This window comes from Falco biarmicus, chromosome Z, assembly GCF_023638135.1.
Source record: "Falco biarmicus isolate bFalBia1 chromosome Z, bFalBia1.pri, whole genome shotgun sequence".
Classification (NCBI taxonomy): domain Eukaryota; kingdom Metazoa; phylum Chordata; class Aves; order Falconiformes; family Falconidae; genus Falco; species Falco biarmicus.
The window spans coordinates 60,017,819-60,031,285 of record NC_079311.1 but is presented as its reverse complement, the minus strand read 5'-3'; the positions used below and the strand labels follow the sequence as shown (position 1 = coordinate 60,031,285).

Genomic DNA, 13,467 nt, shown 5'->3' with positions numbered 1-13,467 from the left:
CTGACCAGTTGGTTTGCTCTTGAATAGCCCACAGCATGCTGTCAGCCCAGCAGTTTGATTTTTCTGTATTGTGAGCTGTTGTCAGGGCTAACTGGGTCCTATTGTGGCTGAAGATGTTTCGCAAATTGAGGCAGATGGCTCTGATTCAGACACGTGTCATTCAGAAAGAGGAGAGGAGATTGGCCCTGCAAAGTGGGGTCAGACTGGGTCACAGACCTGCTCTACACTTGTTAGTTTTTTCAAAAGCCCATGTGCAGCAACTTTGTTGTTGTCAAGTAAGGAAGGGTGGTGGGGGGAAGGAAAAAATCAAGCTTGGTGTGCTCCTTGTGGAAGATGGAAGAGGAGGCTGTTGCCATCCTCTTCCTTCCCATCTCTTGGGCCTGGCTGTGCATGTAGAATGAATTAACAGGATTGACAGAAGTTCATTGTGCCTAAAATGGCTTTTCAGTCAATTGTGGTGCTTAAAAGGTTAGTTTTGCTTTTAATTCCATGTAATTAGTGGGTTCTTCATGTCTTGGAATTTAGTAACAGTGCATTAGTCCTAACTTTTGTTTATCTGATTGGTTGGATATTTTTGTGGCAGATTTTGGGGAGGCTTGTTTTGGTTTGGAGTTTTTTGTTTTGTTTTGTGGGTATTTTTTTTCTTTGTAGGATTTTTAGGAACTATATTTAGAAATATTGGTCACAATTTCAAGATTAATTATTCTGAAGATAACAGACAGAATGATTTGGTCTCTTGCTGTTAGGATCATTTCAAATTATCATGTTGGATGTTTATATCTTTGACTTTTTTTAGTTTGAATTAATTCCCGATGGCAGGAGGATGGACTTTGCTGACAGTACAACAGTTTGGGAGTTTGGAATTTTCTACTACATTTAGCATAGTTGCATTTTCTTTGGGACACAAGTGATAGTTATCCATGGAAAACTCTCTACAGCTGAATTCCAGCTGTCCGTGTGCACAAGTATGGTAGGCAAACTGAAGAAACAGAGTTTACATTAAGATTTTATTTAAATAGAATTTAGTTTGTACTATTAAATACATAACTTTGCATGACACGTTTTTGTCCTTCTTAAATGCAAAAATATTTACGCAATGCTGAACAAATTCTTTCTGAAGAATTTATGGAGGTTTTTATGGTTTATCCCCTGAAATACATTAATGAAATTGGAGGCATTTTATTATATTTGAGCTCATTTCACTTTTGCAGAAAGAAATATTAGCAGTCTTTGACCTTAAAGATCCTCGGTGATTTTTATTTTTCATTTTTTATTTTTCCTTCCCCCTCCAGGTTTGCAGCTAAGACTGTGCACAGTGGGTCACTGATGCTAGTCACAGTGGAGCTGAAGGAGAGCTCTACAGCACAGCTCGTCATAAACACTGAGAAAACCGTGATTGGTTCTATTCTGCTGCGGGAGCTGAAGCCTGTCCTGTCCCAGGGGTAACCTGCTTACATCTGGACTTCAGAATCTGGCACGCAACAAAAGTGCCTGGCATCCACTACTGCTGCCTTTCATTTATAATAATAGCCCTTCCATCTGGCAGTGGGGGAAGAATACACTCTTGACATTCTTGTCTTCTGCTTTAGAATGCTAGTGTGTATCTATCATGTATGCAAGTCCTTTCCTTTTTTCTCTGCGTGCTAACCAAAGAACATATATTTTACTGTCAGTTATCTGCGCTTCTAAATGTATTTCTCATTTGTTCTACCCTAGACCTTCCCTCTCTGCTCCCTTCCCCCGCTACCTTTGTTCCCCATCCATTTTCCCCACTGTAGTGGACAGATACTAGATGATAAAGTTCAAGGGAAATCACACTGCTTGAAAACTGAGTTAAAATGGCAGGTAGGCTCCAGCAGCATATACAACAACTATATGCTTCAAAGAGATTTTGTTGCTTAAGTGTAAAAGTACAATAGGTATAGCAAGTGGTGTTTGCTTTCTGGAAATGCTTGTAAACCTGAACTTGTCTGTTAAGAACATTGTTCCCACCTGCTGCCATTTTCTCAAATGTTTCAGTTAAGATGCCAATAAAGTAGTGCTATGAGCAGAGGCTCCCTCTTTCTTGTTTTGGTAGAGAACTGATAACAAGGATCTCCAGTATTGTATATAAATGGTTAATTAAAGTAAATACTAACAAGGTTGGACACTACATGTGCATCAGCAAACTGTTCTTGTGAAAGTACCCAGTGTTTGTGCTCCTAATTTGTAGTTTTCTGCTATGCAGTTACATTTCTGTTACTAAACAAAGCCAGTCTGCCTATTTTCAAATTGGCCCCTTCATGAAATACTGATTGAATTATTAGAAATTAGTATTATATGAAATACTGATTATTAGATTTTTGTGGCAAATACTGTCATCTAGCTTAATAAATTGTTCAGATCTTTGCTTCAGATTTCTTTTGTAAACTGAGATTAAGACATATCCCACCTGTGCATGAACCAGGGCTTAAGGCAAAAAGAAGAAATTCAAGGGCTGAGAAGACCAACAGCTGTGCAACCTTTGTGTCACTCAGTTTTCTGCTTGTAGCCTGGGTGTCGCTGGTTTTGACCTTCCCTTCATGTTCAGGTTACATGGTAGGACTGAAGGTGCTGAGCTTTGTCTTTTCGTATCAGTTCTCCTTGCTTCCGACATGGCTTTTCTTACTAACTCATGGCTGTGCCACAGATGTTTTTATGACATGGAGAAGATATTTGGATAACTGTACACTTGCTTTGTCACCAGGACCCTTGCATGGTCCTTTGGTGCTGACTAAATGGCACTGTTTTGGTTTAGCTTTCTGGATGATAGGAAATACTGCCTTCATCAGAAATATTGCATTACTGTACACCGGAAAATTCTTCTAAAATTTTCTACCAAAATTCAGTAGAACTAAAAGGTAGCTCCAATGTGCAGTAGAGTTTATTGGCAGATCCTGAAGAGGGGCTGAGTTTTTTAGTTATGTAAATTGTACTTCTGTGTAGAAGCTAGGTTTTGCGAACACCCAAAATGCACTGGTACTTCTCAGACAAAGAAACAAGAGTCTTATGCCCTCAACAGAAATATACATGTTCTTAATCAACATTTACATTATTTTCTGAAGTCCTAATCCTGCAGTAAGGTTTTTCTTGAATTACAGTTTTCAAGTGTGGTATCAAAAGTTATTCAAACATGAAAAATTATTCGTCATAGGAAATACTATCATCTAAGAGAAAATGCCTAGTGGTCTGCATAGTATTTGACATTAAGACTCAGTGAGAAGGTGGTGAGGGGAAGGTGCAGAACCACACTTCCTGAGAAAAGACCGAAATCCAGAAGCTTCAGCCATGTTTGTAAAGGAGAAGACGAGAATTATTTCTTGTACCACAGTATAAATCAAAGGAAAGCATATTAATGCTGTATAAGTCATATACATTGCTGAGTAATTTCTGCCTTCCCAGAGTATTTTATACATTTTAATAGTGAAGCCCAGAAATGTGTATAGTAAGGATATTTGGGGAGTTCTGGTGTTAATTTACATTTTTTCTACACTTTGTGACTTGTTCCAGTGGTTCAAACACTCTTGATACAGGTATCTAGGCTGGTGGTGTGATTTGAAAATTGATGCTGCCTTTGACAAACAACAACTTGGAGATAAATAAAGACAGGTATTTAAATAGTAAAATATCTCTGCATACAATAAAGCTGAGCTCTTCAAAAACCTAAGCATGAGCACATGTACATGCCTTACATTAATAGTGGAAGTTGCACTCAGTCATAATTCAGCCAGTTAGCAATAGTTTCTTGGTTTTGCTGTGTATCACTTCTAATTCACTTTTTTTCATACTTTTCATCATTCATAGAGGCATATTAAAGGTTATTAGGATATGAAGTAGAGTACTAGTCGAAAGTGCAACCTAGAATTCACTTCAGAGTGACTTATATGTAGCAGGTAGCAGCAACTCCCATCTCTGTGGGCAGGCTTTTCAGCAAGGAGCTGCGCAACGAGAAGCACCCAGCTTCAGTGAGAATCTAGACCTAGGCAGCCTTGGAATGTACCTACATGCCAACTTCAGACGCAGGAGCAAGGCTAAAGCATAGTATTGCAGTACTGGTGAGGTGGGCTTTGCTAAGATGGTGAGGGAATTCTGTCGCGGTCCAGTTTAGAGAGTGGGAGGTGAGGGTTAATTACTGAAATTATGAAGGGTTCAAGTGCAACGGAACCTGCAGAAACAGGAAAACCGGTAACAACTACAAACTGAAATAAATTATCATCAGTAGGAAATTTGAGTATAATTTGTTTAGCTGTTGAATTCACGCATGCCCAAGGTAAGTAAAACTCAAAGAGACTCCCAAGATTATTGTGAACTAATCCAAGCTTTAAAACTGATGCTGGTAATTACGGATTGAAGAATTCTGCAACAAGAGCACAGGCAAGCAGATGAGAAAGTTTCTGCATCGTGAGAGATTGACAATTTGCTGCTTCTTTTCTTCCTGGTTGTTCCCACACACACGTATGTTTCCCCTTGTGAAGAGGAAGAGGTTTTTTCTTTTTTTTTTCTTTTTTTTTCTTTTTTTTTTTTTTTTTTAAATAACTGACTTTTCAAATTCAATTATTCCAAAATAACTCAAACCATTTGGAAAGGATAGGATGTAGGGAAGAGCTGTTATATTTCTATGGATGGCAGAACATGAACATAGGCTTGATGCATGACAGTCAAAGTAACAATTTTTTTCCTCTTATTCCTTTTACTTTTTATGATGTTGTATGAAAGGATAATATCTTTTCGTGCATAGCCTGCTTTAATTCTAGTAACTAATTTCTAACTAAAAATAGCAGAAGCAGGAATGAGTCTAGAGCTAGGAACAAAGTAGTGGAAGATATAAATACAATACCGTGTGAAATGATAATGGAAATAATGGAAGTGTTTTTAGAGCAGGGCCATGATACAATGTATGAAATAATGAATGGCGTAGAACAGATAAATTAGGCTTTCCTGATGATCTTTCCTACTAACTCAGGAACCAGGTGGTATTCTGTAACATTTCTAAAGCAATATATGTAAATTGGAGGAAGGAATTAACTTTTTTTCCCCTGTTTTAAACACAACATGTACTGAAGCTCTCATCATCTGCTGTTACGAGATGATGTTTACTAAAACAGGAACAAAACAGGAAATGTACATTAGCAAAGGAATATCCAGGTACGTATTGGATAGGACCTAAAAAACCACATGGGCTCTAAATCCTCTTGATCTGAGGCTTAGGCTGGTTACTGATATTTGGTGATAGGATTAAATCCTTTTACACACTTTGTTTTGCAATAGTCCATTACCATAGTTAGTATTAATTCTTCTTTTAAAATATTCAATTACTGAATTGTGTGGGTTTGCATACAGTATCTTATATGCTTGAATTAATTTTAACTTGGCACTTAAATACCCTAACAAGGATTCTAGTAAGCAATGTACAGGTAAGTTGAATCCTCCCAAGCCCTCATCTGACTTCCAATGTGTGCCTGAAACAAGCATTGGATTGAATGAGGATTGGGCTCTGTTCCCTTCATTTTCTGTCAGTTTGTCTTTCTGCCCTTCCCCACACTCTTGTTTGTTTTACATGAAGTGTGTGTTTTTATAACACTTATATTAAATATTTTGTGGTGCAGATACCAGGCTTTGCTGTGTTTTCGTAGTGTGGTTTCACTGCCGATAAGAGCCTTTGTGCACAACCCTGGTAAAAGCAATGCTTCTGCTCTTACCCTTATCTGGTATACTTGTGCACAGTCCAGTGAACCTGTTTGGAAGAGAAAGAGATGGTGAACACCACTGCATTTCCAGTCCTACAGCTGACTGATTTTGCTTCAGAAGGTACACGGTGAATTGCTCTTCAGTGGCTGGTACCTCTGAGCTTGTGCTGTGACTGTACTGTTCCAAATCCTGATCCACTTAAATCCCTGTATATAGTCTGGTCCATATAAATGTATCTTTACTAGTAGTGTTATTCTACACTCCTTTTTCCCATTGTGCATGTATAAGAGAGAAGGCAAAAATCAGTGTTGCTGGCTTCCACCACAGCCTATTCTCACCCCACTCCTGGTGACTTTCCTCCTCCTTTGCCCACCTTCCCAGTCATGGCTTTCAGAGAGGGAAGGGGACAGCAGCTCTGCCCTTAGCACCATCTAAAGAAGCAAGTGTGTTGTGAGCCACCATCCACATCTTCATGCCTGCCTCTGCCTCAGCCCGCACCTGTTTTTTCTCCTTGATGGGAAGGATATAGACTAAGCCTTGTAAAATCAGCTTACAAGTCACCTTGTTCCTCTAAGAAAGAGCAAGAGCTGTTATTGCACTCAGGTCCTTCTCACCCTCCCATCCAGTAAAAATGCTGGTGGACTCTTGATGGGCAGTAGGAAGGTGGTGAAAAACCTTGTCTTGTACCAGCTACAGCTGGCAGCCGTTTTAGTGATGGCTAACGGCAGGTGGATGAGGGAGACAGCTGGGAAAAGTGAGCCTGCCTGCAGAGTTCAGCCTTGCCTTGAACTGTGGAATGCCCAGCTTGGGCTCACAGCAGCACCCCAAGCCTGGCAGCTGGAGCAGAGCAGGGAAGGGAGATGCAGGGAGGACAGGAGAGGCAGCATCCCCTCTTCTCCCTCTGCCACACGCCGCATCTGAGTGGTTTAGGCTGCCCCTCATCACCTCAGAGCACCAGCAGCGACCACAGGACATTCACGTTCACAGGGCTCTGAGGCCTAGGCAACCAGGGAGGCTGGCGGGTAGCAGTGCTGCAGGTGTCCCCCGAGTTAAGACCCGGTAGCCGTGGCTTCTGAGGGCAGATGGAGCAGCCTTTGCTCGCCCCGCAGCACCCCTGCACACCTGGCTTGGGCATGCCTGGGACGCCAGAGGGGGCCCCCAGGTGCCAGCACCCTGCCTGGGTGAAGGAGGAAGGTGGGCAGGCTGGAGGAGAGGCAGCAAGCCCCTTTTCCTGGGCTGTGGAGGCAGGAGTCCCATGGCGTACTGGCCTCCAGAAAGGCCTGCTGCTTTAGTGAAGGTTTGTAATTGAATCCCAAGCGGAGGGCAGGTGTGGGCTGAGCAGTCTAGGGCCAGCCCAGGAGGCTTTGGTGGGCATGTGACCTCCCTGTTGCGGCAGCCTCCACACCTGGTCACCCTGAGCAGGCCCGTGTGGGCGAGCACTGGGGCTGCAGCCTGGCACTGCCGCCTGGCACGGCGCGGCTGGCTCTGCCCCGCCACGCGGCAGGGCCCCGGGTCTTCTGAATGGTGCCTGGAAGCTTGTACTAATGTACCTCGCTGCAGGCAGCACTTCCTTCTCTTCACAGATGGTGTTTCACACACATAATAATCTGATCCCCCAGTATTTATTACTTCCTATCATTTTCATTTTGGTTTGCCCATATTTTTTGTATTTGTGTGAGGATGTCTAGGCGTTTAGTTGCACTCTGCGTGCACATCGGTACTGCACAGCATACCAGCACTTGCTGAATTCTGTTCAGAAAGTAAATGGTGTTCCATATGATCTAAAGTGTCGGTTGCAAGGAAGGTAGAAGAGATGGAAGAATTACAAATTCAGTTATTTTTTGGACTGTTTTTTCCAATTCTGGCAAAAAACATGTACCTGTCCCACTTGGTACTGTTGATTCCTCCCTCGGCTGTCTGTCTGCAGATATTTCCAGATCCATGCTCTAAAGCAAGCCAGCAGGATGATTTGGATTTAAAGACCTCATGTGAGACTGCAGCGTTTTGGTGGGATTTGGCATTGGTTTTGGTAATCAGATAATTTCACTGATGGAGCTTGGACTGGTGAGGCAAAGAGAGGAGCCCTTTCTGTCCCTCTTGCCCTTTCTGTCATGGTACCCTGCCAGAACATCACCAAAGTGGCTTATTTTATCAGGATGGGCAGGGGGGAAACCAACAGGGCACCTATTTGACACCAGGTCCAAAAGAAACTGTTCTGCTCCAGCTGGATTTGTGGGCCTCTGCCAATGCCTGCATTTGGGCAAAGTTAGTTGGTGGCTCAGCTTCATGTAATTGAAAGTCATTCTAATTCTGCACTGTGGTGTAATTGCTTAAAGAAACACATTATTTGATGATTAAGATTCTGGAGTGAATTGTGTTCTTTTGGGTTCTTGCACTGTTTCTCCATCAGGGACTTGGTTTCAGCGGTGTGCAGCTGCTGGAGTTGATTTACAGTGCTGCGGCTGTGGCTAGTCATAAATAAATCCTCTTATATAGTTGTTATGAACACCTGTTAGATCATCTGTCAGCAAAGCGCTGTTCACATTTATCATGGTGCGGTAGTTATTTTACCTCAATCCATTTCCGACTGACTCGGCCTCCATCACTGGATTACTATTACCACACCATAATCGCTCGTTTCCACTCCATGTTACAACTTGCAGATAAAAGATTTCACTACTTGGCCAAATTTCATAAATAAAGGAGCAGTTCAGTGCAGTAAAAGTTTATTTTTGTCATCATTTGTCACCCCATTATTCTATAAATCAAATGGAATAGCACTATTGCTAGCTCAGGCGTTGCTGTCAGCCCTAGGCATGGAAATGGTCCGTTTCTTCTTTTTAGATGAGATGACATGTCTTTCAGACTTAACTGGCTTATGGCTTTGTTTCACCCATTTTATTTTATCAGCCCTTCAGAAAAATCCTTGGGGACGAGAGAGACTAAAGGAGTAAAATGGAATCAGAAAACACAGTAAAACATGCTGCTTTAGCTGTGTTATGTACATTTCCCTCCCCCGCAATCATTCATTTACAAACACCTCTGCAAAAATAATGGATCTGGATATAAACAGCCCCTCAATGCATTCTCTGGCTTTGCACAGATTTTATCGCTCATGTCAAAACCCTGGGACTGAAAGGGCTCCAGAGAGGGTGCTTCAAAGTCCTGCTAATGCATCTGCTCCTAAATGGACTTCCTACCTGTGCAGGGGTGCGTTGTGTGTTTGTGCTTTTGTTTTGAAAGTCTGCACTGATGACTGCATTTTGGGGTCTGAACTGCCTAATAATGCCATGCTGCATCTTGCTACGCAGCTTCACAACAAAAACCCTCGGGATATTCCCCCATGCCTCCCCAGGCGCAACCTTCACAGAAGTGCTCTTCGCTTTTTGGTTTTTCAGTAATTTCTTAACTCTAGCTGTGAAGTCTGTTCCTGAGCCATGCCTTGATTTTTTGGCCCTGTGTCCATTACGGACACTTGGGGTTTGCTTGCTGTATTGAAAAGTTAGGGGATGGATCTCAGACTTAAATTTTGAAGAACACAATATTCCTTGGTTTAAAAAGAGCCGGAGAGGATGATGATAAAGGAATGGGGTAATAGAAAAGGGTTTATAGTTGATATTATACTTCTGAGTTGGTTCTAATTCAAGTTACATTCTTCATAGTCATTATGTAGCTCATAAATTCAATAAAGTGTTTTACTATTACTATAAAAATGACAGGAGGGGGGTTTTATGTTGTAAGTTTCGTTAGTTGCTCTTCCTGTTTTATGTTGAAGTTCTCAAGCAGTTATGTCATTAAACTCCTTGGAGTCTGAAGGGCTCAGGCCCCTGCGTTCCTTATTGCTGGTGCAGCATCTGCTGCAGGGCAAATGTCTGGGTGGTCAGTCTCTGCGACTGTCATCTCCCTTGTTGATGACTCTCTTCTGTTCTATTTGGGCTTTGGTTTTCACTCAGAAGCCTAGGTACCTGCCTTTGTGAGGAGGCAACGGGAGTTTCAGCGTGGCTTTGGCCCCACTTTGCATTCTGAGCTCTGGACATCAGTTCTCACCTGCGGCTGATCTAACCACGTGTGAAAATGGCTAAACCCTCTTATTGCAGTGGGTCTTGGGTGGCTGTGGGAAGAGCCCGCTGCTAGAGAGGAATGATGCACTATGGAAATAAAATGCTTTGGAGAGTTCACCCTCCCTTCCTTTTGCCTTCCCAGAAAGACTGGCTGTGACTTTTCTACAGTCACCTTTGTTGTAAAATTACAAGTTTGTCTTGGTTTGAGAGTCTTGTTCAGTTTGGCCATGGGTAAATGCTTGCAAACAGTCTCGCATTTGCTGGGGAGGTCTCTAAAGGAAAATCAAGGAGGGTTTTTGCTTTTTCATTGAGAGGGGGAATTTTTTTCAAATGGCATTGTATAATTTCTGTTATTTCTGCTTCATTAGAGGAAAGAAGCATCGAATATCTGACCCTTGAGCCTTTGCTTTCTCCAGATGTTTGCTTTGCACACAAATGATCTGCATGAAAACAGCAACTGCTAATTCAGTGGCCAAAGTGCATCACGACCCTAATCTAAAACCTCCCAATCCATCCAGCTGTCTGGCATTTGCTATTATAGGGCACCAACAGAGAAATGAGGCTGTGGCTTTATCACTGCACCCTGGGTGACAACTTGATTTTCTGCTTTCACTGCAGGCAGCAGCAGCCCAACATGATGGGGCTGTTAATTTGTGCATTTCATGGTGTCTGTCAGGGGGCCGAGAAAGGAGGGTTTCAGGGGAAGGGAATGGAGCATGTCCCAGCCTCGGAAGCACCTGTCTGCATTGACGGCACAGAGCACTTCTTATTAGCGTGCAGGTCTCTAAATGCAGCCCCAGGATGACAGCCTGGCATTCCCAGCACCCACACAGTGTGACAGGCGCAGGCAGCCGGTCCCATTGTTTGCCCTTGATGAGCATGTCATTAATGGAAATGGAAGAAAGTGAGGGCCACATCAGTATTCAAATAGCCTCCATCCTCTCTGCCATTCAACCGCCTGGCTCAGGCGGCTGCAGATTTCCTTCTGCAGCTCCACTTACACATTTTCACAGATTTATTCCCATTGCATACAAATCCCCTCCATGTGGCTCCAGCCCCATGCTCCCCTACTCCCCTCACGTGCACAAACATGTTCTTCAGCATCATCTGATCTGCCAAAAATAAAGTGGGGGTTCTCCCCTTCTTCTCTGTTTTGTGAATTACTAAGATCATTAGCAAATACTTTCTGTTTGCAACCCAGGAAATGGAAGGTGCTATTATTTAAGCTTGAAGCATCAAGCAAGGGCCTGATGTATTGTTTGTAATGTTCTTATTTGTTCCCATGCAACTATTGATGCTTGTCTGGGTGTTTCTTTATAATAGATTGTGATATATTTGTTTTGGAACATTTCACCTGGTAGGTATGGAGTAAGAAGACTGCAGGCAGAAGGGGAAAATAACTAAAAAATCTATATTCCTCCTTAATGACAATCTCACTGGAAACATCAGTAAAGTCACGCTGTTCTCCCTCAAAATCCTCCTTCAAAATTCTTTGCCTTGACAATAGCTAGACCATGGATACCTGGAGACAAATAGCCATCTTGCTGGGCTACACCATCTTAGGCTGGCTGTGCCCCTCTGATCTCGCATGTGCAGTGTAAGCTTTTTGGGGGCAGGTGGTGGGTTGGCCTTCTGTATTTTTATGGCATGGACCACGGGGGGGTGCAGATTGAGGATTAGTGCTCCTGAGCTCTTCAGCAAAACAAATAACGTAGTATCATAATTCAGATGGTCTGAAGAATGTGCTTTGAGCACACTGGCATCAGGCCAGATCTTAAATGTATGTTTCTGTGCTTCAGTTTTGTGTTAGTCTGTTTTCGTAATAATGTAATTAGTGCTCACAGGGGAGGCTATTGACACTACCACCAGGATCAGTTTGCTCTTTGCAGTGTTTCCAAATCATCCTTGTTACACATCCAACTTGCAGGTCGGATGTGGTACCCCTTGTCTTTTGCCTGCTTCTGTCCTCTCCAGCCAGTGATTTAGCCTCAAACCTGAAGCTCCCTCCACTAATAAATGCTGGATCCAGCAACCAATGAACACTGCTGAGTGATTTCCAAACCTTGTTACATTTTGTAGCCCTCTTTAACCCCGAGCAGCATGGGAGAAAGCAAGCCCAGAGATTTTCCCTTCATCAGGTCCAAAATAGATACTGAAGGGCTAGAATGCAGAAGCAGAGCTGTTACAATACATTTTGGTAAGCAAAACCACTGCCAAGCCACCATCCATCCTCATTCTCCTTCTAATCCCTGCTCTGGACTCAGAAGTCCTCTTGGGATGTGATAGTGTTGGATCTTGGGCCTCTTTGCCCTGATAGGTTCTTTTCCACCAGTGACTGTGGGGACTGCCCCAGCACTGGTTCCTGCAGCTTGGCTCCTGGCCTCAGTGCACTGGTGGCATTCATCTAGTTTTGGCTGTGGTCTCTGAGAGCAGGATGATGACATGGTTGCGTTCACATGTAGGTGCCAAAGGTGTGTCCCAGCACTATGACCTGTGTGAGCATGGGTGCATCCTCTTGCCTTGGCTCCTACTGCTTTCTCTGCTTATATTTCTTTTGCTGACCAGTTTGGACTACAGAATGTAAGGCAGGACCATGACCTTCTGTGGGTGTGTACAGAACTTTGTGCAATAGCGCTCTGATTTCAGTAGGAGCCTCTAGGTGTTGCTGTAATATAAATAATAATCATCTTTGGGGGTTGAATCAAAGAGGTCAGTTGAAGTTGAGTAAGACCAAGACAGGAAACCAGTGAGTTATTTCTCATGCTTAGAATGATTAATAATTTCTGCATAGTTTAATAAATCAACAAATTGCAGAAACTGCATTTTATCAGGCTGCCTTCAGCTCAAATATATATATAAAAAAAAGGCCTTTCCATTGTTTCCCTTGGCAAACAACCAAAGACCAGTCTTCCTTCACCAGAAATACATCTAGAAATGGCTGAAAGGTGTGCCGATAACTTTAAAATTAAATCCAACTGTGGTATTATGGCAAGTCAAGGACCCTCTTTCTGGGTCACAGCCTCAAGCAAAATCTGAACCAAAATAGAGGGCAAGTGGCTCACCTAGAAAAAACAGAAAATTTTCAAAACCAATGTATGGAAAATTGTGTTCTAGAAACCAAAATGTTACCATCTTTGATAGCAGTGTAAGCATATTTTGTGGGGCAACCTTCCTGCAACAACGTCTTGCACAATGTTCATATCAGGGACAACAGGGACAAGTTAAGAAAAACAGTAAATCCTTATCTGGAGGGATTGGCTGCTGTTCTGCTTTTAAAACTAAGCCCCCATCCCCTTAAAAGTAGGTTAGGACATGCGACAGGTATGTACCTTACGTGGCATCAGGAGGAAGAACCGACAAATGGACAACAGACATTTATGTAGGAAAAGTTTATGGGATACTTTTCCAAGAAGCAATGAGTAATTTTAAATGCATCACATGTTACTGGATACTACAGACAGCACCTGATTTTCTCAGTTCAATTCATAGTCCTCAGAGAAGCAAATCCCTAGGCCATCTTCAGCTGGACACCTTAAAAGCTGAGACAAATGGAAAGTCTGCACCCATCTGTATAGAAAGGCTTGCCAGTAGGGAAAGTCATCTTACTGCAGGCTTGGTCAGGAATATCATTATCTCAAGCAGACTTTATCTGCTTGGGGTGAGATCGTGGCCGCTCCACTTGTGTCACCTTGACTTGCCA

The 13,467-nt window shown here is 42.8% G+C and overlaps 1 protein-coding gene across 5 annotated transcripts in view; it reads left to right on the top strand.

Annotated features, from left to right (window-relative positions):
- Positions 1-2,047, top strand: part of AP3B1 (adaptor related protein complex 3 subunit beta 1) — a 162,833-nt gene extending 160,786 nt beyond the window's left edge. For all 5 annotated transcript variants that reach the window (XM_056324410.1, XM_056324407.1, XM_056324409.1 and 2 more), the window contains exon 27: positions 1,293-2,047. In XM_056324410.1, coding sequence (XP_056180385.1) covers positions 1,293-1,446 — 154 coding nt within the window. In that variant the 3' untranslated portion in view covers positions 1,447-2,047. The remainder of the gene's footprint in view (positions 1-1,292) is intronic.
- The last annotated feature ends 11,420 nt before the right edge of the window (positions 2,048-13,467 follow it).